This window comes from Nelumbo nucifera, chromosome 7 (genome assembly GCF_055504915.1).
Source record: "Nelumbo nucifera cultivar China Antique chromosome 7, China Antique-T2T, whole genome shotgun sequence".
In the NCBI taxonomy this organism is placed as follows: domain Eukaryota; kingdom Viridiplantae; phylum Streptophyta; class Magnoliopsida; order Proteales; family Nelumbonaceae; genus Nelumbo; species Nelumbo nucifera.
Window position 1 is genome coordinate 13,391,721 of NC_142655.1, and position 24,641 is coordinate 13,416,361.

General features: G+C 39.5%; 2 protein-coding genes across 3 annotated transcripts; one reads left to right on the forward strand and one right to left on the reverse strand.

Annotated features, from left to right (window-relative positions):
* Positions 1-9,494: 9,494 nt before the first annotated feature.
* LOC104611322 (uncharacterized) lies at positions 9,495-14,752 on the forward strand. Of its 2 annotated transcripts, none has more exons than XM_010278336.3 (8): positions 9,495-9,969; positions 10,060-10,344; positions 11,471-11,530; positions 11,651-11,860; positions 12,407-12,525; positions 12,669-12,757; positions 14,177-14,301; positions 14,390-14,752. In XM_010278336.3, the coding sequence occupies exons 1-8, from the start codon at positions 9,745-9,747 to the stop codon at positions 14,519-14,521; spliced, it is 1,245 nt and encodes a 414-aa protein (XP_010276638.2). In that variant the 5' UTR covers positions 9,495-9,744; the 3' UTR covers positions 14,522-14,752. The 2 variants fall into 2 exon arrangements, with proteins under 2 accessions (XP_010276638.2, XP_010276637.2); XM_010278335.3 differs by having other exon boundaries at positions 9,499-9,969; positions 12,666-12,757.
* Positions 14,753-17,436: 2,684 nt separating this feature from the next.
* LOC104611323 (L-type lectin-domain containing receptor kinase V.9-like) lies at positions 17,437-19,764 on the reverse strand. The gene has a single exon (XM_010278337.2). The coding sequence runs from the start codon at positions 19,667-19,669 to the stop codon at positions 17,648-17,650; it is 2,022 nt and encodes a 673-aa protein (XP_010276639.2). The 5' UTR covers positions 19,670-19,764; the 3' UTR covers positions 17,437-17,647.
* Positions 19,765-24,641: the final 4,877 nt, after the last annotated feature.

A 24,641-nucleotide genomic window follows, 5' to 3' on the forward strand; every position in this document is an offset into this window, starting at 1 on the left:
GGGAATTAAAATCAGCAGGAATGTGATTTCATTCCCAAGGGAGGGGCAAGGAATGACCATTCCCTCAAATAGGGGAATGCCATTCTAGTAAGAATGGGAATGGGATTCCGATTCCGCCCAACCAAACAATTGGAATCGGAATAACCCATTCCAATTCCGATTCCAAACCCCTATTCTAGCAAACCAAATGGACCCTAAATGTAGTTGAAAATTAAGGTGAGCAAATAGTTATGTTCTACCTAGAACCGAAGGGCCCCGACCTTGAACCGGCCTTGAACTGGCCCTACCTGGTCTGTTACAAGGTAGGGTCTAGTTCTAAATTCTTGGAACCGACCCCCACCCAGGTTGGTTCCAGGGGCCTAGGGTTTACCTTGCTCGAACTGACCCGATAAATTGACCTTGGTTGGCCTTAGTGGAACCGACCTTAGTGGAACCTACTTTGGAATAGGACTTGCCTTGATCTAAACCCCAAAATACTTTTGGAGATGTAATGATTTGAACCCAAGCACTCATGGTTACAAAGGCCATAGTCTCACTTGACCATTGAGTTACTTTAAGTGATTTAATCATTTGTTTTTTTGTTAATATTTGAACGTGTATTATAAGTAATCTAAAAGGTAATATTTACAAAATTTAAATTCAAATTATAAGTTTTGAACCATATAGTGATAATCTACATGTTAACTTACTCAATTTAATAAATAAAAGATAATATAAGTTTTAAACTATATATATCATATTTATTGAAAATCAAGTTTTTTAAGAAACATGGTTTTTTTTTTTCAAGGGTGAGAGTAAACAAAGAACAAGTTCCATGGGTAAACCCTAGAACTGACCCCGGAACCACCAAGGCCAGAACCGACCTTCATAGGGCATGTTCTGGTTCCAAAACCTAGAACCACATCCTATAGGGTAGGTTCCAGGTTCTGCCATGGAATTGAACTGAACCGACCCATGCTCACCCCTAGTTGAAAACCTCCCCTTAAATTTGGCAATTCCAATCACCTCCCTTGAACTTTCTGATAGATTTGTAAGTAGACCCCCTCTGTTAAAATCCTCTAATAAGAAGTACAAAAATGTCCAAAATACCTATGTAGTTACTACTAAGGTTGATTTCTACAGAAAATAATACAAATAGGTGTTTTTGAACTGTTGTTGACTTAGATGATTGGATTGTTAAGTTTGGGAACCATCAAGGCAACTAGTTTCGTTTCACCTTTAACCTAGTCCTTGACCAAAAACCATTCATTTGGTCAGCAACCCGTTGACCCGGTTGGTCGAATTGTTAACTCATTTGACTCATTCAATGGATGTTTTTTATCTTAATTATTTTAATTATTTTTTATTTTTTAAGTTTGAATGGGTTGTCAGTTTCAATTGAACAATCAAACTATCAACTTGGAAATCGGTGGCCAAAATAGTACTAATTCTGGGTCGGTTTTTAAAACCTTGATAGAAACTTTATAAACAACAAAGAAAATATAGTTTAAATTGTAGTTTTACCTTTGAGCGATTGATATGAAGGGAAATTTTGGAATATAAATCAATTTCAGAAGAGAGACTGGAGAGGCTTGGGTAGTGATTGATGTGAAGAAAAAAATTGGAAAATCAACATTTTGGTCAAAAGTATCTGCATGGGTATTTTCAACATTTTTGTGCCTCTTGTTTGAGGATTCTAATAAAGAAGTCTACTTGCAATTGCGTCAGAAAGTTCAGGGGAAGTGATTGCAATTTCCAAACTTCAAGGGAGGTTTCGACAATGACCAAAAAATTCAGGGGAGGTTTTAGCAATTTATCCTTTTTGAATTTGATTCCTCTATTGTGAGGGAACAAAGTGTAATTTGAACTACCTTATTTCTTCTCACTCAATTCCCTCTCATTAAGTTTTATATTTATGGTATAACTCTCATTCTTTCATTAAAACCTATATTAACTAACCACGTTAATGAAAAATAAGTGTGACAAAGAATAAATGTTTTTATTGATGATATAAATAAAATACACATTTAAAACTAATACAAATATTGTTCATGACAAGGGATTGTGGGTTAAGACATATTTTCTAATCCTTAATTAATATTTAATAAACACTTGATAAAGATTATTAATATATTAGGTAAACTATTCAATATTATAAGGGTACAAGATTTTTTTTTCTTTTTGTGAAAAGCCATGCCTTTATGCTGAATTTATCCTAAAGGTGCTTGTAATACTCAAGTAATTAGTTTTAAAAAATGATTATATATACCGAATTAATTACAAAAAGAGGTTGTGAGTAGCTTTTTTTTCTTTGCTAATAAAGGAAATTTTGCCAAAATAAGAGAGAGAGAGAGAGAGAGAGAGAGAGCAAAAAATACAAAAGGGCTTATGCAAAAAAAACAAGGAATCCAACCCTCAAAAGATGGTCAATCAAGCAACATAAGAACAAAACCTATGCTATCTAAACATTTATGAAGGATGTGGCTTTGTAATTAATTCGGTAGTAATTGATATGAAGGGATTGGGGTAGTGATTGATATGAAGGAAAAATTTGGAAAATAAATATTTTGGTCAAAAGTAATTACATGAATATTTTCAATATTTTTGTGCTTTTTGTTAGAAGATTCTAATAGAGCGTCTACTTGTAGCTATGTCAAAAAGTTCATTGCTTTTACCAAACTTTAGGGGGGGGGGGGGGGGGGGGGTTCGGCAATGATTAAAAATTTTACAAGAGGTTTTAACAATTACCCTTTCATTTATTTAAATTAAAAGAAACTTGAAAGTACATCACATGTTCTCAATAACCAATGTAGGGTCACATTAACCACAACGAAGAGATTTCCAACTTGCAAATGGATGAGCAATTTATTTGTTAAACTATTTTCTTATTTTTTAAAATATTTTAAACCTATTTTCATTGGTCTAGTTCTTGATCATTAAGGTAGCATATGGTTTTCTCTTATTTATTCCCACTATATGGTGGGTTAATTTTTCATTTCCATTACCTTAAAGCCCACATCATTGGATGTCAAGATATCTGTAAGAGTAAGTGATACTTTTTATTGCAGTTCATTGTAAGGTTTTAGCGGTTGAAGGAGCTGAAGTTGGATTTATCATATAGAAGTTAATTCTTACAAGGGTAAAGAGAATTCAAATAAAATTCTGATGAAGGTAATTGATAAAAATTATTAATTTTATTAATGAACCATAATAAATAAGAACAATAAGGATTTCATTAATTCTCGTTACCCTTGCAAGAATTTTATTTGGACATATCTTTATGTTAATGAACCATAATAAACATGATAGATAAGAATACTTTTTATAGATGTAGAAATATAAAAAAAATGTAAAAAAATTTTGGAAATATATTATATACTATCATCCTCACCAAATTTGTCATATGCAAAGCACGTATACAAATACTTGTGTGTGTATCTATCTATCTATCTATCTATCTATCTATCTATCTATCTATATATATATATATAGACACACACACATACATATATTACAAAATATAATATATTTCTAGGTAGGTTTCAAAAAAGAAAAGATTTGCATGTAGTAATGACTAAGGCATGGTAGAGCAAAACCCGACCCCCCACCCCCACCCCCTTTGTATGTGTGCCTTAACATCCCCCATAGAACGAGGATAGGCCACACAGATTGCCATATAGAGAAGAAAAGTGAGAGCCCAATGGCTTGGTCATAACATTATCTAGTTGATCCTTGAAAGACAAAAATTGCAATTACAACTTATGGCAACTATAGATCGTGGATAAAATGGATGCCCAACTCAATATGTGTAAAGCGTGAATGAAAAATGGAGTTGGCATTGAGGTAGGTGGCACTAATGCTGTCACACAACATCACCAAGGTGAATAAGAAGAGACACCTAGTTTAATAAGGAGAAAAGTAATCCACATAATGGCAATATGGCTAAATTAGGTGGCACCAATGCTGTCACACTGCATTACTAGGTCCTTAGCGAACCATATGGTGGAGTAAATCAATGATGTAGGATTCATAAGAACCAATTACAAGAGTTCAAATTAGCCCCCCCCACAATTTCCCACAACACATCCCCATTGTGTATTGAGAACATCTCCTGATAATGCCTCATCATTTTTGGTACCTATCATTGGGAGATGTTTCCAATACACTGGGGATGTGCTGTGGGACATTGTGGGGGGCTGACTTCAACTCCAATTACAATAGTGTCATCTATGTAGATAAGGATGAATGTGCAAGAATGCACATACTAAAGAATGGACAATGAGTAATTGATAAAAACAATTATTCATATTAATAAAAATAATAATCAAAAGAAAAACTCTAATTCCATGGTCGTTGTTGTTTGTTACCACCTGGATATGAGTCCCACCCACCATCAAGTTCCTTTTGCCTCACTACCATTCTCGAACTTAATGACCATGATGCAAGCTTTATCTGTTCCTTAGCAAATCTACTTTTTCTCCTGAATAAATAGTTACTGGGAGACCCCCAATTCCCTGTTCTCACCTTTGGCCATTGTTAAACCTGAATTCAAATCAAGGCTTGGATGTGATGACCCAACACCATTCAACCCTGATGGAGAGCCAGGCATGCTCATAATGAATGATGGTTGGGAGTAAGAGGGGTTGGGGCTGGAGATCCCACTATCTATGGAACCACAGGGGCTACCATGTATGGAACAAAGCCAGGTCCATACATAAATGGTGAAAGAGATATAGAAGGCCCCATGTGAAGCCACTGTAACTAAACACCAGAGGTGTGGGTGTATATGTCATCACTGGATATGCTACAATGCCACTATCTAAGCTTGCTGAATTGATTCCTATTACATATTCAGCAACCTGCCCATTTGGCAAGAACGACCGAGTTGGAGGTAAAAACTCATTTTATTAACCTCCACTTTTGTACCCATGATAGAGATGGCAGGACCATTCATGCCTTAGGAAGTTGATTTCATCTCAACATGTCGATCATGAGAATCATCAAAGATAGAAAAGCTGTCATTCAAGTCTATATTCCTCATTGAAGGTTGTCTTGATGATGAAGCAGAGGAAGGAGACAAGCTTTGATTGCCATTACGGTGATGATAAGGGGGTTTTTCATCCATCCTCCAATTTGATGATGGGGCATCTTCATTTTCATCAACACTATTCAAGTCTAGCTCGAGTCTCTCTGCCCTTCTTGAACTCACTTCAATGGAAGATTCCTCGAAAAGAAAGCTAGAAGATATTGGCATTTGTTTCATCAGTGTCGTATTAGTGACCTGTCATCAATATCAAGAACATCCCACCTCTGCTTTGAACTATAATTGCTTCCCTTGACAGAGGCCATCTTTTCACCATCCAGAGTCCTGTGTGGAGATGGTGGGTGAAAAGCACTTGTTGCAGTAGACCCCTTCCATCCCAGTGCCCCCTCTATAGAGGAGTCACAGAGTAATACAAAGTACAGGATCAAGTTGGAAATAAATGTCCATGGTAGCGTTGACATGCCCACGAGAAATAATCATGGACGATATTTTGACCTGTCGTGTAGACCGACCCATAATATAGTGTGGTTCGATCTACACCATAGTGTAACCGAACAATAGATTTTGGTGTTGTGCATTTCTAAACGTAATATATTGTGGTGCATCCACACCACCAAACACCACCTAAATTGCAAATAAATAAACCCAACCTCTAGAAGGAAAGGATCCGATAAGAGGCCCGTGGGGCCTATTTCAACCCATAACAAAACTTCAATTGCAAACACACTATTCGGTCTAGAGGGGTCTTGAAACCAAGGGCAAATTCAGTCCTCATAGAATTGTCCTCACAAGCACAACCTTTTCCATCCGTGTATTGATAACATCTCCATATTTGAATCTTTTTATTCATGAAGAGATATTTGCAATACACGAGGCTATGAGGATAGTGTGAGGATGGTTTTGTGTAGACCAAATCTGATTTCCTCGAAACCGAAGAGGTTGTTAAATATAAATAGGTTTAGTTACCTAATTAAATTAACATAATTATCCTAATTTTAAATGAACTTAAATTAAGTAACATAATTAATCAACTTTAAATTATGTTACCCTAATTAACTTATATAACCTAATTAATGAAGTTAACCTTAACCCAATGTTTTAAAAGTCAAAATGAAAATGAAATCATTTTTGCCTTTGGGTTTTGAGTTAGAGGTTCAATCATTGGGTTCGAAATGGATCCACATACGATATTCATCCATGTTTTTAAAACTAAGTAGGAGCTGGAACTGCTTTGGCCACTGGTTTTTAGGTTAACAGTTCGACCATTTGGTTTGAACGGATGACCCATTTCAATTTTAAAAATAAAAATTTAAAAATAATTAAAAGAAAAATGGCCAAAAACTATTGTCTGGGTCAAACAGATTGACAACTTAATTGTCCAAGTTAGCAGTCTAACCATTTTGGCCAAGATATAGATTAAGGGTGAAATAGAACCAGTTGTCTCAACGGTTTTTGGCCAAATGGTACAACCATCAAGGTCAACGACAGTTCGAAAACCATGATACTCATCATAAATATAGCAAAATATTCAAATTATGAAAAAATAGTTATTAGTTTATGAATGGTTGTGCACTTTAGAAAGTTCAATGATTATACAATCTAGATCAAAGGTCCATTGGCCAAAATCAACTATATTTTACAAAATAATGAGATAATTGGTAACTAAACAAAAAATGTGACCAATTTTCCATTAAAAGAGCTAAGCTCAATGATCTTTGGTAGGGGAGGAGCCAAAATTTTTTACGGGTGCCAAAACCTAATTAAATGGATGGGGATGGGAGAATAAACATGGATGGGGGTGGGGCTTTGAGGGACTAATCATTGGATGAAAGTAGGGTGAGAGGGAAAATTTACATGGAGAGGTATAGTGTAAGTGGGGATTAGGGTTCCCCTGGGTCGCCCTGGCTCCACCCATGATCCTTGGGGTTGCTTTACCCCTTGCTTATCTTAGAGCATTTCCCTCTTGTATCCAAAAAAAAAAAGGAAAAGAAAAAAGAAAAAATAACCAACTTGGGTTGGCTTGACCTAATTAGGAATGTCATAAGAAGACTATTACCTTAAATATATTTGACAAACCCTTTGAATCGCACAGGTCCCAACTAGTAAAATCCAAATGAAAGGTAGAAGCGAAAATAATGAGCAAGACAACTTTAAGGCAATCAACCCACGTAAACCTGTTTAAATATACATTATTTATATATAATATATAATATATTTATTTATTAAATTATTATCAAATATTAATTTACTATTCAAAAAACATGAATTAATGTATTAAATTATTAAATTATTACCAAATTAATATAATATTAGTTTATTAAATTACACCAAAAATAGGATATTTTATGTATAGATTGGGCTTCGAACTTCAAGCCTTATATAAGGGCTGAACTCGGGCTCAAGATCTAGGCCTGAAGGTCAGGTCAGGCTTAGGCTCGGGCCTAAACATTTTCTGTTGATAAAAATGCAAAGCCCTACCCTGGCCTTGCCCATAAACAGGTCTAATTGGGACGTCCAACTCAAACTCATCAAGCTTTGACCTTAGGTTGGTAAGGGTCGTAAGGCCGGTATTCAAGACCAATCTTAGGGTTGGGCCAGGCCTTAAGAAAAAATAAAATAGATATAATATTTAGTAGATTTATTGTCAAATTACAACTTACAAGCTAACTGCCAACTAGACAACTACAATTGAGTCTTATTGGATTAAACCCAACAAGCCAATCTTTTACTAATTTACTAGCACATCAAGAGAAATCGAAGTCATTTTCTAAAACACCTCCGTAATTTTACAGATTTATTAAAACCTATCTTATAGTTTGTATTTTACTAAAATATCCCCTATAGTCTGCAACTGACTTTACTTGGGGCGGTGTTTAGAACCAATGGCATTTCTTGAGAGGCATTCTTTGAAAAAACGGTGCTCCATTGGTATGCTGTTTTCTCAGAAAACATTTTCTTTTTTCTATTTGGTACCATTGTTGTTGCTGCTACATAGATGTTTTTCAATGAACAATAGTAGAAAAGCAAGAAAACACTAAATAGGTGTTTAGCATGGATGCCATTTCCTTAGCATTTCTCAGACCACACCTTCCTGGTTTTCTCTACTGTTGCTAGTAATGGTATGCTAATATGGCATTGAAAAATGTATATGTGGCAGTAACAACAATGGTAGTAAATAGAAAATTTGAGAAAATAACATGCTTATGCTGGAAATGACATTGTTCCAAACACTGCTCGAAAAAGGCATTTTCTCATACCACACCATTCTTGATTTGTAAGGCATGGTCTGAGAGAATATTTTTCAAAAAAAACAAACAAACACATAACTGAGCCGAGATGTAAAAAAGAAAAAATGGAAAAATTGTTCTTGCATTTGTTAAAGTGTTGGCAACCACCTCATTTAGTTAGTTTAGTTTTATATTCAAAGAAGGAAGTCAGTGTTTTAGTCCGTTTGGATGGTCATGTGACTCGGGGTGGATTCAAGCTGAGCCGAGATGAATAGTATGAGGCTATGAGGCTCAAGCTCGACTCGCCTAGGAAGTAGAAGGCTCGAGCTTAGTTCAAGCTAAAACCTTGAGCTTGAGCTCGGCTCAGCTCAAGCTCGATTTGAGAAAAATATTTTATAAAAATTAAAAATTATATATAAAAATATTTTTTTATTTAATATTTAAAAAAATAAGAATTATAATATTTTTATTATATATATATAAACTATATTCGAGCTGGCTCGCGAGCCTCATGATCTGAGTTCTATTAGGCTTGAGCTCGGCTTGTTTGTTAATCGAACTTGTAATATGGGCTTGAGCTCGAACTCGGTTGAAACTAAGCCGAGTCAAGCTTTTCACGAGCCAAGCTCGAATAGCTCGTGAAGTGCTCGACTCGTGGCCACCCCTACATATGACCATTTTATAAATAGTTCTTAACAATAGGCCAATGAAGTATTGTAAACTATATATGAGTGTTTTAGTAAGGCTATATTTGAAATCAATGTAAAACACTGAACCATGAAAATGATCGTTGCTTTTTTAAAATAATGATGGGTGGAAGAGTATAAAGTTTTACATCAATAAAATCAATATAGATTTTACATCAATTATCGATGTAAAACTTTAAAGTTGATGAAATTTTACATCGATTGTTCACGTAAAACTCCACTCCATGTAAACCCATGCAAAACTGAATCAATATAAAATTTTACGTGAATAATAATTACACCCTCTTTACAAAAGCCTACAAAACCTTACTTTGATTTATATCGCATCCAAATGCCGACTAAAATTTTATTCACGTAAATGAAAGAATTAAAATCGTGTGTTATTTTCGGTATGGGACCAGGTCAGGTCTTAGACGCAAAACCAACCCGACCCATTTACCGTCATATCCACACGTATATTTATTTATTTTCGAAAGATATCCACACGTTTATCTGGTATCTGCAAAAAATTCCACACATAACAGTCTGACAGACAGTCCTAGATCTTTTCCTACTACGGTACAAATTACATGCAAAACAACAAAACAGGGTGGAGAAGATGAACAAAAATATCTCCAACCACTGAACTCTGCACAAATTTGTCTCCCCTGTTCTTATACATCCATTTCCAGAAATCTATCCACCAATACCCATTGCACAAAAGAGTACGACTCTGCTTTGTCTCTCTGACAGACTGAAATTTTCTCACAATCCAGAACCCACCTCTTCTCCTCTCCGTCGTCGAAACATGGTGGCCATGAGTTCTCTGACTCCATGGACTGCAGCAACATCCTCCCCTCTCACCACTTCACCCCCTTCCTCTCGCTCCAACTTCCCAAAGCACCTTCCATTTCCGTCATCGTCTCCACCTTGCCTCATCTTCCGATGCCAGAGCCAGAACCTCACCCAAGACCACCAGTTCGTCCTCCACGACGCCCTCGACGCTTCTGGGTTCGACACCCACCATGCCCGGGTGAGATTTCCTTCTTCTGTCTCAATCTATGCCTTCATTTCCTTTCTTTTATTCACTTAATCCATTTCCCGGACGGCGACCATTCTGCAGGCGGCGAGAGACAGTTTCTGCTCTCAGATTAGTCGGTTGTCGAGTTTGGAGAGGGAGACTAGCATTTGCATTGACAGAGGAGTTGACTTGGGGACAACGGCCCTCCACATTGCTGCCGAAGATCATAACCTCGTATCTCAATCTTCAGAGGCATTCCCGGTCGACGAGTTCGTTGATAGGTTGGATGATGTCTCAATGGGCTGCTTGTCTCGCTGCAGTTCTTCCTTCAGATCGTCTCCTGAGGATTTTCTTGGCAGCCTGGAGAGATACTTGTATGGCTACATGGTATATGAGTATATCAGCTTCCTTGCTTCTCCTTTCTTCATGTTTTCTTCCCTAATTATCCATAAAGGTTAATTTCTTTGTCTTTTGTTTCTTTTATTCTTTCTGCTATTTAAATATAGTTTGAAGTAGAACTTAACCAATAAATTATGAAAAGCATAATTCCAGTCCAAACCTGCTGGTTGAACCATAAACCTATGAACCATCTTCCCTTTAGCATGACCATTGGATTTGTATTAAAGCTGGATGCTGGTTTTTCTCATTTGGTGTTGAAGGGTCATTAGTGAGACCGCAGGAGTTTGGGGCTAGACCTGCTTAAATGTTATGTTGGTATATACATCATTGCAATTATTTGGTTAATTAATTGGTTGGCTTACAGAATGAACCGGGTGGTTCAATTCATCCCCTTTCTGGTTTGATATCTTGGATTGTTATGACTACTGGAGCACAGGGGTCTTCTTATACTAACAATGATGTGTACATAATGAAGTAAAAGCATCAGTTGCCAGTTCATGCTTGGGTGCAATCAAGAGATTGGTATTTACCCAAAATGAATATCAAGTGGATGAGCAAATATTCTTCACTTGAGCCCAAAATGTGCATCCCAAAACAGAGTACTTTTACAGCATCTGATGTGGATTTTCAGGAACCAAAAGCGGAAAAGTGCATTTTCATGTAAAATATTTAACTTGTTTTTATGACCTTTCAGAACAAATTATTTCTTAGCTAATAGCACTGACATGCTAGTAATGGTTTAAACTTTTAAGATATGTCATTCGAGTTCATTGTTGAATAAAAGTAGGTAGCCAGATGAGTTAAAGCTGTGTTTATTTGTGGTTAAATTGTAGGAACCCAAATTTCATCTGTCAAGGGCCCATTTAATGTGTAGATATACAAATTTCTGGATTTCTTTTTCTTTGTTTCACAGACAGTGCACTCATGATTTCCATCAGTTTCAATTTATCCTCTCTCAGTTCACTGGGCTAAAATTGAGCTTGTTTTGTCTATTTTCAAAGAGAATTTAAAGAAAATAAAACCTCATATAACATACTTCTGCACTCGGAAATTTCTCTGGTGTTACCCATGTTACAATTGTCTTCGTTCCTTATTTGTGGTTCAATTGTATCAGGGTTTCCGGAGAGCCACTGCCAGGAACCAATCAGAGACACAAGCTTTATATCTTGATTCAGTATGCCTCTCCACTTGTCATTTTGTTTTAGCCTACTATTAAATAATGCATATATATATATATATTGATATTTGTAGCATTCTCTTCAATACTTTATTGATGTATTGATGTTGTTGACAGGTTTTGACACATCGTTCAGGTTCTGTTGTTATGCTTTCGCTCATCTACTCAGAAATCTTAAAAATGGTACGCATGTGGGACCTTTTGAACTTCGATGTAGAGATTTACTTCCCTCATGATCTTGTTAGTCTTCCTAGAGGCTATCAGAAACAAAAAAGCAAGGTGGCTGACCAATCACATATAATGACTTCACAGTCACTCCTAGCGGAGGTAGGTTTTGATTTGTGAAATCTGTTCTGTTGTCAGTTTGCCTTGTTCTCTATCATTAGTAATTATATTCAATATTTGAATGTTGATTGTCTGTGCAGAAATTGATTCTTCTGCTACTATATTCTTCATGTTTAGTCATTACACAGACGGAGTTAATGATCAGAAAAATAAAGAAGTTTTAGACAATAAGACTTGCTGCAAAATTCTATCTTGATGAATTACACGTTGAATTTTATGTGATCTTTGCCCCCTTTTATACTTAAGCCACAAAATTACTTAATTTTAGTACAAAACTGATGTGTCAGATGAGTTGAAACTCCTAGACTGAAATGTCTAGGTAACAAAGTTACAACAACTCAATTAGACATCAAAAGTTTGCAAATGAGCTGTCAAGTGCTAAATGTTGTGTTTGAAGTGGGGTTAAATTTTCACTTCCGAATTGAATATCCTTGCCTCAGTCTCATTCTGTATTATGTTTAGAATCATCTTTACCAGAAGTATTGTTTTGTTACAATTTATGGTAGTACTAGCATTATATACATGCAGGTCTTGAGAAATCTGAAGGAAGCTTTTTGGCCATTCAAGTATGATCATACCATGAGTCTGTTTTTAAGAGCAGCCCATGCAGCTAACTGCATTGGTAGACCAAGCATTCTGGAACAAAGGTCATTCAACTCTTGCAATAATTTGATTTGTACCTCATTGTTCTTTGTATGAAAGCTTGTTGTAAACTTCTTCTCATAGTACATTGACATCCTTTATTTCTATGCCTGGTTCTTTCTTTGTGTCATCTATTTTACATTAGAAGTGGTGGCATTGAGATTGCATCAGCTAAAGCTATTAAACATAAGGCCGAATATGGAGTCTGGAATGGAGATATGCGCTGTGCATTGTCAGGTATGGACTACATCATCTTCTTTCCTAATAAATAGTTGAGTGAAATCCAGTTCACGCTATTGATAATATGGAAATTTAGTTTATGCATATACAGATACATATTTGTACATTGGTGGCTATCCATATCATGTAATGTTAGTGGAGTCACCTGCTTGGCTGATTGGTAATTTGGTTGGAGACTTTGGCTAGCTAAAATTAAAATGAAATCCTCGTTGAGTTTTGAGTTTTGTTCTGGTCATTTTTCAACCTATGATTGTGTTGTAAGGATGAATTGTCCCAGCGGTGGTGTGCTTTTGAATCCCGCTATTATCATATCTGCAAGAAAAGAGCTGTTGATGTGATGTTGTAATGTTCACTTGAAAGAGTATCCACCCCTATGGGGGTGTCAGGCAGTGGAAAAAAAACAGCCAACCATATGATATTAAAAATGAAATGTACAGAATCATAGTTTCGGAATAAACACAAGAAGCTGATAATTCTTCTTCAGTGCTTCTCCTCTTTTGTGGTTATATTTGGCTTGCATATATGTAACTATGTAACCAAGAAGCCCATTGTCTAGCAAAATTTGCAGTTAGACATACAAGTCTATGTACATGGTCTGTTGTACCAGACTTTCAAAACTCTATCTTCTAACTTCTCTATCCAGGAAACTGATGAACTGTGGCTCTGGAGCCAAGATTGTGGCTTCTGTTCACCGAGATTTGATATTCCAACCCATGGTTTTAAAGCAATTACCATCTCCTCTAAGGAACTTCAGCTCATCATATCCATTCATGGGATAAAAGGATCAACTCTAAAATTTTAGTCTGAGGTAGATAACCCTAAATGGTCTGATAAGAGGATCCTAATATCTCTCCCTTCATTGATTTCTCTGAAGCATATGTGCAAGTATGAAATAGATTTTGATGAGTCAATTTTGAAGCAGGCATTCTTTATGAATCCCTCCATTAAGGATCAACCCCAACTTGAGCTTCATTAGTTATTTTAAATTCAAGATCAACTCTCCACTCTTGTGAGAATATTTTCGAAACGGAAAGCAATCAGTACGAACTCCGCCAGTGTGAGCTTGTCTTACACTGCCAGTCCCAAGCCTGGATAAGGGAGGGCAGAGGAGGGTGCATCTGGTTGGCAGCCTGCACTAAAATGTTTTCCAAACTCTCATGATATGGATCCTGATTATGACGAAAGCAATCAGTACCAAGTTTAGCAATATAATGTATTATTTTTCGATGTCCATAGCATGGGCACTGGTCTAGTGGTCTGTTATCATCTAATATGTCATCACTTCTTTCAAAATATGTTTAAAAATATAATTCATCATCTTTGACATTCCTATCATCATTTTGATACACAGAAAATCTAGTTTTCGTAATCTTTTGCACCAGGTCTAATGTTGGTATTTGTTTTCCTGTTTTACAGCCTGTGAGCGTCTTATTCTACTGGAGTCTGGTTCCAATGAATTAAGAGATTACAGTGTTCTTCTTTATCACTGTGGGTTTTATCAGGAATCTCTGCATTACCTCAAGTTGTATCAATCCTTAAGGGTAAAATATCTGCACCTAATTTGGATACTCGAAATGTGGAGGAACTTTTAACTCTAGCGTAAAAGAAATTCCATTTTTGTTATTGCAGAATTCTTGCATACAAAAGCAATCTTCCAATGCATCAAGAAACCTGGAGGAAGATGAAGTGGAGAAACTGATGATTCGTCTTAATCTCATTTTGATGGAGCAAGGCTGGACCAGGTCATCGTGTGTTGCATAAAATACTTGTTTTTGCAACTGCAACATCTACGCAAGTCAGAGTAGAAGATGATCTTCTTTATTTTAATGAGAAGGATCAAATTGTCATATCGATAGATTGAATTTTATATTCTAATTCTTATGTGCAGTGACCTCTTGAGAGTTGCAGGAAAATTAACATTGAATGTATACGGGACCTTGGGATGAATTATTTGTACCCATAATGCATGTATTATACCACTTATTTCTTACATTTCATCCCTGTTGGTTTGCTGCTAAGTTAGTTGGTCCATTGCTCCATTGATCTTGGGTTTTTCAAGCAATCTTTCTTATTTTATTAGAGTGATGGATTCGTTTTTTGGTGGCTGTTACTGTTAAACTTATAGAAGTGAAAATCAGAGGTAGAATGACAAAAAGTTCTGAAAATCCAATGAGCTGAAATCTTTAAACATGAGAACGATATAGATATGTTTGTGCAAGTACTACTCTCCTTTAATGGTGTTCCGTTATCCTTGAATTATTTTCTGAAAGGGAAATTCTCAATTCACAAAACCAGTCTTGGCAAGCATGCAAGATAAGGGATATATCAGTGAATAAAAATGGTATGTGAAGGTGGTTGTGTATAGGCAACTAACGGGGTATTGGTCCTAGTGTGATTCTATTCGTTTGCTATTGACCAGAGACACTGATCAAGTAGTTAAGGTTTCAGACTTCGTATGGTAAGTAATACTTGATCAATCACCCTTGGGCTGTATTTGATTTGAAAGAAAAGGTGGGAAGGAAGGGAAAGGTAGGGAAATCTGTACAAGGCTTTGGGAGAGGGAGAGCTCAATCGATTAGCATCTGCTAGAGTCATCCGATCCATTAGCGTGGTCAAAAGAGTAGGAATTGCAACGGGGGTCATATTTTTTTTTCCCCGATTCTGATTCTAAAATTAATTCCCATCCCCGTCCTCAATCCCTGCCGGAGATAAAAGTTGTCTTCTATCCCATGAGACCCAAATCCCATGACCCAAATCTCTGAAATTTTTTGAAAATTTAATTTACTTCAAATAAATAAAATTTTAAAATACAAATAATATTTTAAATATATTTTAATTTATACAAATAATATAAAATATATAAATAATAATATAATACCATATATATAACATAAATAATATTTACCATATACATAATCGGAGTCAGGATAGAATAGAGACTTCAATCCCCATCACTACAAAAGAATCATCCGTTAGCTTTTCCATGTAAGAGATTTCTAGGTTGTCCAGGGAGCTTCCATGAATGAGAAAACTTCGACAGCTTTGTGATGTCTACAAGCTCTCTCTCCATGTGACACATTCGCCCGTATAACTGTGTACCTCCAGTTTTGTATGGGCTAACGTGTCTTGCAGGGAGAACTCTGCAGAGAACAGGCTGTCAAATGTAGATAGTCAATAGTTTTTCCTCTATAAACGATTTGATTACCTAGCAAACCTGTTGGTATTAATCCTAGGTGGGCCAGGGTGCCAAAAGATATTGACTTGAAGGTGTGAAGTGTTACAGTTGGAAATGTTGGGTTCAACCCAATGGTTCAGCCACCTTGGCATCGCCTCTGATCTGAGAATTCCCCTTCTTTTTCTGATATAAATGAAGCTTAAATTTCTTTAATAAATAAGGCGTGAAGTGTCAGCTAGGGTTGCAACTTGTGCGTACCCAATTCAATAGAGGTTCAGGGTGGTACAACCCTATCTTTTGCAAGATTGAACCTAGATTTCTGGTTTGGGATGAGCCTGGTTCGGAAAAGTTGGACACAGCTTTCACTTGATCACTTTGGCTTGGATTAAGGCCTCTAGTAGCCATAGCCTGGCCCAGCAAAAACTGATCCTTATTCGCCTTGTGTAATACTTTTATATCCAGAATCGGAACTGTTTGGCTATTGGTTTTTAGGTCAGAGGTTTGATCATTTGGTTCGAATGAACGATCCTTTTCAAATTAAAAAAATAATTAAAACAAAAAAGTCAAAAACTATTGTCTGAGTCATGCAGGTTAATGGTTCGACCATCTATGTCAGTGGGTTTTAAGTAGGGGTGTTCACGGGTCGGGTTGGGTCGGTTTATTGGGGTTTTCCCAACCGACCCGACCTGGTCGGGTTACCTGAGGTGGAAACCGAAACCGACCCACTGATAGGCCAAACCGACCTGGTCGGTTTGAGTCGGATTGGGTCGGTTTCGGTTTTGCTCTGTACAAAATGACACCTAATTGAATTCTAATTGTAATTGCCTAATGGGTTGCCTATTTGGTATAAAAGATTATAGAAAGTTAGAAACTATGATAGATTGCCTATTCTAATTGTAATTGCCTAATGGGCCTTCTAGTTTTAATAGAAGACTAGTTATAGTTAAGTAGGAAACTACTCAAACTAGGAACTACCGAACTAATAGAAGACTAGTTCAGTTCAGGTCGGGTTGGTTTCGGTTTTCACACAAGAAAACTGAAACCGACCCGATATATCGGTTTATATATTTGCCCAACCCGAAACCGACCGGTACTGATGAAAACCCGGCCGACTTGGGTTGGGTCAGTCCGGGTTGGTCGGTTTGGTCAGGTTGGGCATTATTATGAACAGCCCTAGTTTTAAGTCAACAGTTTTTGGCCAAAGAAAGGGCCCGTGTTCCATTTCCAGGTCACAAAGGAAAATTATCAATACTTGAATGGAACAAAATTGTCTCTTTTAGTAACAGTTTTTTTTATGATTAAAATAGTTATTATCTTATTTATTTAAAAAATAAAAAATATGGATAAATACACTAATAAATATATTTATACGAATAAATAGCTAGTTGAAAAAGTTGGTATGATTTAGCTTGGGGTAAAGCTTGAACCAATCATTTTACTATTGGGAATTAATTACCTTAGGTTAGAGGAGGTCTGTGGCTGAAGGATGAAGTCCTACTGTCCTAGCCTTGGGTCTGGCCATCTGGGTTGGGGTCAATTTGACTTGGAAAAGTCAATTGATGAGTCAAGGCATCAAAGTCATGCCGGGCAAGGAATGCAATATGAAAGTTTGAATGTTTCGTTGATTTAAATGAACACAAACATGTGTGATGTTTTGCCACGTGGCAAAAATTTGGGAAAACTGCAATAACATTTTTCAACACCCAACTACATCAACGACCAACAGAGATGAATTGCTCTGTGATTGTCAATGACCGGCGAGAACCCTTCTCGGACGAAGGATTTGATGTAGCTATTTCATTGGAATTCTCATTCCGCCCCTGAACTAAAACATTGGCATTGAAATCCTCCGGCAGCGGGGCATCGCCATTGAGATATCGTACAACACTTAGCATGCTCGGCCTAGCTGCGGCCACAGGGTGCGAGCAAAGCAACCCAAGCTTCAACACCAACTCGGCTTCCTCCACAACATACTCCATCCCTAGCTTAGGATCCAAAGTCTGCAGAATGTCTTCCCTCCCCCAACAATCTGTGACCCAGTCCACCAGAATTATCTTCTCTAGCTCTACTCGTGGCTCCACTGGTCTTCTGCCACAAGCCACCTCCAGCAAAAACGAGCCAAATGCAAACAAGTCAGACCTCGTAGTAGCTTTCCCCGTTCTAGCAAGCTCAGGTGCAATATAACCCAGGGTGCCTGCTAGGTTTGTAGTTTGAGGATCAGTTCCGTGATCGCACCATTTCGCAAGGCCAAAGTCTCCCAATCTTCCATTCATTTCACCGTCTATTAACACGTTGCTGGCCTTGATATCTCTGTGAATGATCACCTGTACCCATTGATGGTGCAGATAAAGGAGCCCAGAAGCCACATCCCTGATTATCTTAAATCTTTGTGCCCAGCTAAGCGTCAACCTGGGTTGATCGAAAAGGAACTTGTTGAGGCTGCCTTTGGGCATATAATCATAAACCAAAAGCAGCTCTCCTTTACGCCTGCAGTAGCCCAGGAGTCGTACTAGATTGGGGTGTCGGAGCCTGCCGATGGTTGCAATTTCTGCGACGAACTCTCTCATGCCTTGTCTTGAATCATGAGAAACTCTCTTCACGGCCACATGGATTTTGGAGGTGGGTAGCACTCCTCGATAGACCCCACCGAAACCACCCCTTCCGAGAAGCTTCCTCTCTTTGAAGCCTTTGGTGGCAATAAACAGATCCTTGTATGTGAATCTGTGAGGTCCATATTGGACCTCCCAATCTTCCAGTACTTCCATGTATCTTCTCTTCCACTTCACGGTTATAAGGGCGATGACCGATATGGTTGCTAACAGAAGCACAAGTGAAGCAGAGGACAGAGAAATTGCCAAAACCTTGGGCTTCTTTTTCTTTTTGGTAGGATTTTCCTGCTGTCGACCTTGAGGGAACTTAGGGAGGCGTGAGAGGTCGAAGTCTTTAGCTTGCCCATTCATCTTAAAGCTCCAAGCCAATATATAATGAGTTGCTCGAATGGAGCCAGTAGATGATGAGAAACCTACATACATATCATCCAAGATGAATGGGGAAAGATCTTGTCTCAAGGACAAGAGAGGACGATGGGGTCTGGGTATGTTGGGAGGATACAGTGTTACATTAAGTTGCTTTTCAGCACCGTCATATTCCACCCATATCTGCAACGGATCTCCACTTATTAGACTTAAATTCATAAACCCACCACCATTATCATCAGCGTGATATCCTGCTTTAGCGGATTCAATGGATATTAAGCTATTGATATCAATTCCTACATGGTTGTCGTTGATATCACTGAACTCGCGGCTTAAGATGGTGTCCACCTCCACTGCAACGATATGATTGGATGGATCACCAATGTTAGAGTTATTGAATAGGCCAAGATATTGACTGGGTAAAACTCCAGGGAGGTCTTTTGAAGGTGAAATGACAAAGGCAAGTCCATGCCCACTAATGTGATATTGGTCATCAGGAAGTATTGCAAAGATAAAAGAGGTAGAGAAAGAGAGAACACTACCGTTCGGTTTCTTAAATCGGAGAGGAAGGGAGTAGAAGACATGGCCTGTTGTTTGCCGACCAGTAGCGTTTGTCAGTTTGAAAAGGCCGTCGGATTCGATCTCTGCAGTACCGTCCACACTCAAATTGTCTCCGCTAAACATGAACTCATCGTGAATATTTGAAGATACAAACTTCAGACGATGGAGTAAAAACAGTATCAGAACTATGAGAGACATGGCTAAGGCCTACTAAGCTGCAACTTGCAAGAATGTAAAAAAGGTGGGCAGAGAATACATCTAAATCTCTCTCTCTCTCTCTCTCTCTCCCCCTCTCATTCGTGGATTTGACGAGGTTTGGCAATACTTCCATCTTGCCCCACAATTTTCTTACTTGTGCAACTTCCCGGAAGGAGATAAGGTGGGTGCTTTCAGGTTTCTTTGGAGAAAATATGTCCTGGTCACTGGTGCACCCACTTGGATACACCCACCGATGCACAGATTTTTTGATGCATTTAAAAACTCCATGCGGTCATTATAAAATTAAAAAAAAAAAACCTAAAAAAAGCATGACTATCGGTACTTTTCTTCAACTTTTTTTCTCTGATCATTTGTAATAAATTTCTTTTTTTCTTTCTATTAGTTAAAACATAGAATGAAGCAATGATCAAAGTATTGGTATCGGCTATCATATGGGATAGTTTGGATGCGGATTCAGATATAGATATGCGTGGGAAATGCATTGATACGAACGAAAGATATGGAAATACATGGATACATAGGAAAATAATACAAATTTCATAAATACATCAATATACAAATTTAAAAGTCAAAATATCTATAAACAAAGTACAAATACATAAAAATGCATATTTTAATGATAAAGAAATATATTACTAATACAACAAGATACATAAATATCATAGGATTGTGTTGATAATCTATCAATCAAGAGTCCAAGATTCATATTATATAGTTTTTACAAAACAGAACATGCACAAAACCATTATTATATTAAATTTTATAAGTTCAAGACACAAAACATATGCAATTATTATATTCTAATTACTATAGCGATTATTTTTCAACATTAACAAAAAGGTCAATTAAATATTAGATTTTGAAATGTTTGATAGTATCAAAATTATTAACATATGACATTCATGATTTTTCTAAGATACATATATTATTATCATATTTTTACTTTTAATCTTAACTGAAAATATGTCAAAATTATTAAAATTTCTAAGATACATATCATATGAAATTCATAATTTTTAATTACTAAAGTAACAATTCCATTATTTTCTAAAATAACAAATCATTTTTTATATAAATTTAAAATAGCGGGTTTGATAAATTCAATTTAATACTACATTCTTCATGGTGCAGCACGATCCGGGCACTCCTAGCTGGCTGCTGACTAGCTCCTCGCTGGCAACCGGCGGCACCTGAGAAGATGAAAGGAAGGACTCCCGAGGATTTTACCCGGTGGGAGTACTCCAACGCTTAAGTTAGAACGCAGGAAAGAAGGAAAAGAAGAAGTCGGTAGCTAAGAGTGTAGGTCGCGCGTTACCGGTATATTCGAGATATTAGAGTTCTCCCCAAGCCCCTTTCCCTTCTGCCCCGATGGATTTTTATAGGGGTGCTCTTGTCAGATCGGGTATAACCGCCACTAGGCCCCTTCCGCTGCCGTTACCTGCCAGGGCTGCGCAGGTGGCCGTTGTGGCGTACTCCCCGCCCGGGTGGGTGACACGTCTCCAAGGTGACAGGCATGCCTTCGCCTGCTGAGAGACATGGATGCAGACTGTCGAAAGGACAGGGGCTGCACCGTCAGTAGAGGATATGGCGCAGTCTGACCGGTACGGTCTGTCAGTTGGAAGCTTCCTAGAGGATGCTAGTGCGGCTAGCTTGCGAGCTATTTCGTGGTGAGCTTGGAACATTCCAGGATTACCCTTAGTGAAATTGGTCATCAGAATGACCTGTTTGCTAGGGAGCGTGAGCGAGCTGATAACTTTAGTTCGCGAGCTACAATTGCTTCGAAGTATCCCTTTAGAGATAGCTCGGGGGACCCGAGGCTCGCGTTGTGGCGAGCTCTTCCTTTGCGCGCTGCGATGTAACGAGCTGCTTTATGGGCCCATTACTTGGTTGCACTGGGCTACAATGTTGAGCTGTCGCTTATGCTGAGGCAGTGTCTACGCATCACCGTTTCACAAGTTGGGTCAAATCATCCTTCATCAATTGCCCCCCACTCCTCGAGCTAAGAATACCGCCTTAGCGCGGGGAGTTTAAGAAGTGCGATGGACTGATTTGACCGAAATCCAAACTTGATTGACTATCCTTATTAAATGCACTTGTGGGAATCAAGAGATTTCATGACTTCCCTGGCTTTCCGGATTCCGAGAACGTGCTGAGGTGTCCTTCAACTCCGAACGTCGTGCGGCTACGACTACCTTAATTATGGAAGTCATGCCACCAATCGCCTTCGGTTTTCAAAAGGCGTGCAGTCAGGGCGCCCGCAGACCGTTGGATCTGCTTTGATCTGAGCCGTCAATTTGAAAGGGTGGAGGCTATAAATAGGGGCCCCCTCGGGCCCTATTTTCTTCCACACTATCTTTGTTGTCTTTGGATTCTAAGGTCGCGCGCTTATCTGAGTTCCTCAGTCTGCTCCGTTCCGTCTACTTTGGTGAGTTCCAATTGCTGTCAGCCATGTCTGGGTACCCGTACCTCACCTATCATAGGAGCGATAGACAGGATGATGATGATGCTCCCTCGAGCTCAGGGGGAGCCTGGGAGCAGACCCCGGAGGCTCTGGAGGCCTCCGGTGACGTGGCGTCTACTTCTAGGGGGAGGGAGCCTGATACCTTTGGCCCTTCCTTAATGACAGCGGAGAGACTCAGGTTTCTGATCCGCTACTTTCGCCTCCCGGGGGACCTGGTTTACGGCCTCTCTACTGGTAACTTCCCTTGGGAACATGGCCCCAACGACATAGTAGTCTTTCAGGAACAACTCGAGGCTGGCTTGCGTCTCCCCCTACACCCCTTGATAGTGAAGGTGTTAAACCACTTCAACGTCACCATTGACCAGCTTCATCCCAACGCTATTCGAAACATGGTTGGGACTGTGCTACGAGTACTGCCTTCCTCTGGACCTTGGCATTTTTGCCTCTATCCTTTGTATAAAGAACGCTGCTCCTGGGGTTCCTCCGGAGAGGCGCTTTTATTACCTCTCTCCCCACTGCGGCTATAAGCTCTTGTACGAGTTACCGAATAAGATTCCTGCCTGGAAGCGGGATTACTTCGTGGTCCGTAACCCCGAGGGGTGGCCCTTCCCTACTGCTTGGAGGGGCACCATCCATGACCCCGGGGCCAAACTGGACCTCAAAACATGGAAAACGATGTTGTTCTGGGCGTCGGTAGGCTTTCTTTGCTCGGAATATTTGACCGAGGAAAAGCTCGTGCAGGCAGGCTTGAGTCTGGGTAGGTCGGCCTTCTAGGTCGTGTAGTGCCTTACACGTGTATTTTGTTCCTTGTCGAACTAACTAATATCTTATGGTTTTTTGGCAGCCATCATGTCCAGTGCCGATTCGCGCCGCCTTCTCTCGGGCAACCAGGGACGCCATGCGAAGAGGACGCGCCCCGACCGGATCCCTCCTTCGGGAAGCACAAAGCTCGGGTCTGCGGAGGCGGTTCTACCCTTTCCTCCGCCCGAGGTTCCTACGCCCCATCCTGAGGGGGCTAGTGGGATTAACCCTGGGGTAGATGAGCTCCCTCAGCCGGGGGAGTCTCCCTGTAATCCCCTTCAACCCCGTCCTTACCCCTAGTTCCCAGTGGGGAACTAGGAAGGGGTAAATGATTATATGGTGGCTCGCCGGAGGAGTCGGAAGGCGATCACTAACGACGAGATCGCATAATGGGGAAACATGGAGCCCGGGGACCTCTGCGCGTTCGCCTCTCGGCAGGTGAATTCCGCCATCCATGCCATGGCTCTCTAGACGCGCATCCATCGCGTCGACACCCTCGACCAACGGACTACCAACCAGAAGCTCCAGAGCGAGCTCGACCGGATCTGGGGCGAGCTCCATCACACCCGCAAGGGGAGCGAGTCTCAGGAGCTGCTCGTCCACGACCAGGAGGCCCAAATTGCCCGGCTTTCTGAAGAGAGCACGCGTTACAGGGAGGAATCGTCGAGGATAGCGGCGGAGAGGGAGATCCTCAGGCAGCAGGTGCGGGAGTTGGAGTCCACTCTTCTGAATCGAACCCGAAACTTTGATCAGATGGTGGATGCTGAGCGAGAGAAAGCGGTCTGGGATTTTAAAGACTCCCAGGAATTTCAGGACCTCCAGGCGGAGTACGATTCGGGTTCGTATCGCTCGGGATTTAAGCTTTGCCAGTGGTTGGTTCGGAAGAAGTTCTCCAGACTCAGCCTCGACGGCATTACCATGAAGGGTCTGTCCCCTGAGACGACGGACCAAGCGGAGGAAGAGGAGCCTGACTCCCCAGAGGATGAGGAGGTGGATCCTTGAAGCGGCATTTCTCTGGACTTCTGGTGGCTTCCGGGTGCCATAAACCCGGTCTTGAAAAGATCTTCTTGTTGGGCAGTTGTGCCCTTTTTACCTTTTGTTAAACTTTTTTCGAGCTGTTTAGCCCGATTTGTTCCGTTTAGCCCGATTTTTTTTTGCAATGGAACTTCTTTCTCCTTTCTTAAGTATGGCGTGCTCCCTTTATTTTTGCTAAAGCGATCTCACCGCTTGAGCTTTTAGAGCTACATGCCCGAAGTAGGACTTCTTGGTAGTCGTTATCTTGATCTGTTTTCAACGCTTAAGGCGTCTCCATGGTACACCGCGAAGTGATTACCATGTATGCCCGAACTATGCACCCGTTGGTTATTCCTTAATTCAACCAACGTATTGAGACGAGGTATGCTTTGTAAGGTTTAAACCCGAGCTGCTTACGCCTCTGATATTTCATACTTTGCCACAAGTGCCTTTCTTGATACCGAGGTCTTCGTTAGCTCGGTGGTCTTGGCCCTTAGGCCGAAGGGGTGATAGTCTGCCTTTAGAGTCCGCCCATGCCATGGAGGCGACTGGGTCTTATAGCACCGAAGTCGTTAGCTCAGCATTTTGGGCCCTTAGGCTCTGGGAGTGACTTGTGGTCTACTCAGTAGTTACAGGTAATATTGCCTTAAATTGACAATATTCCATGCCCGAGGT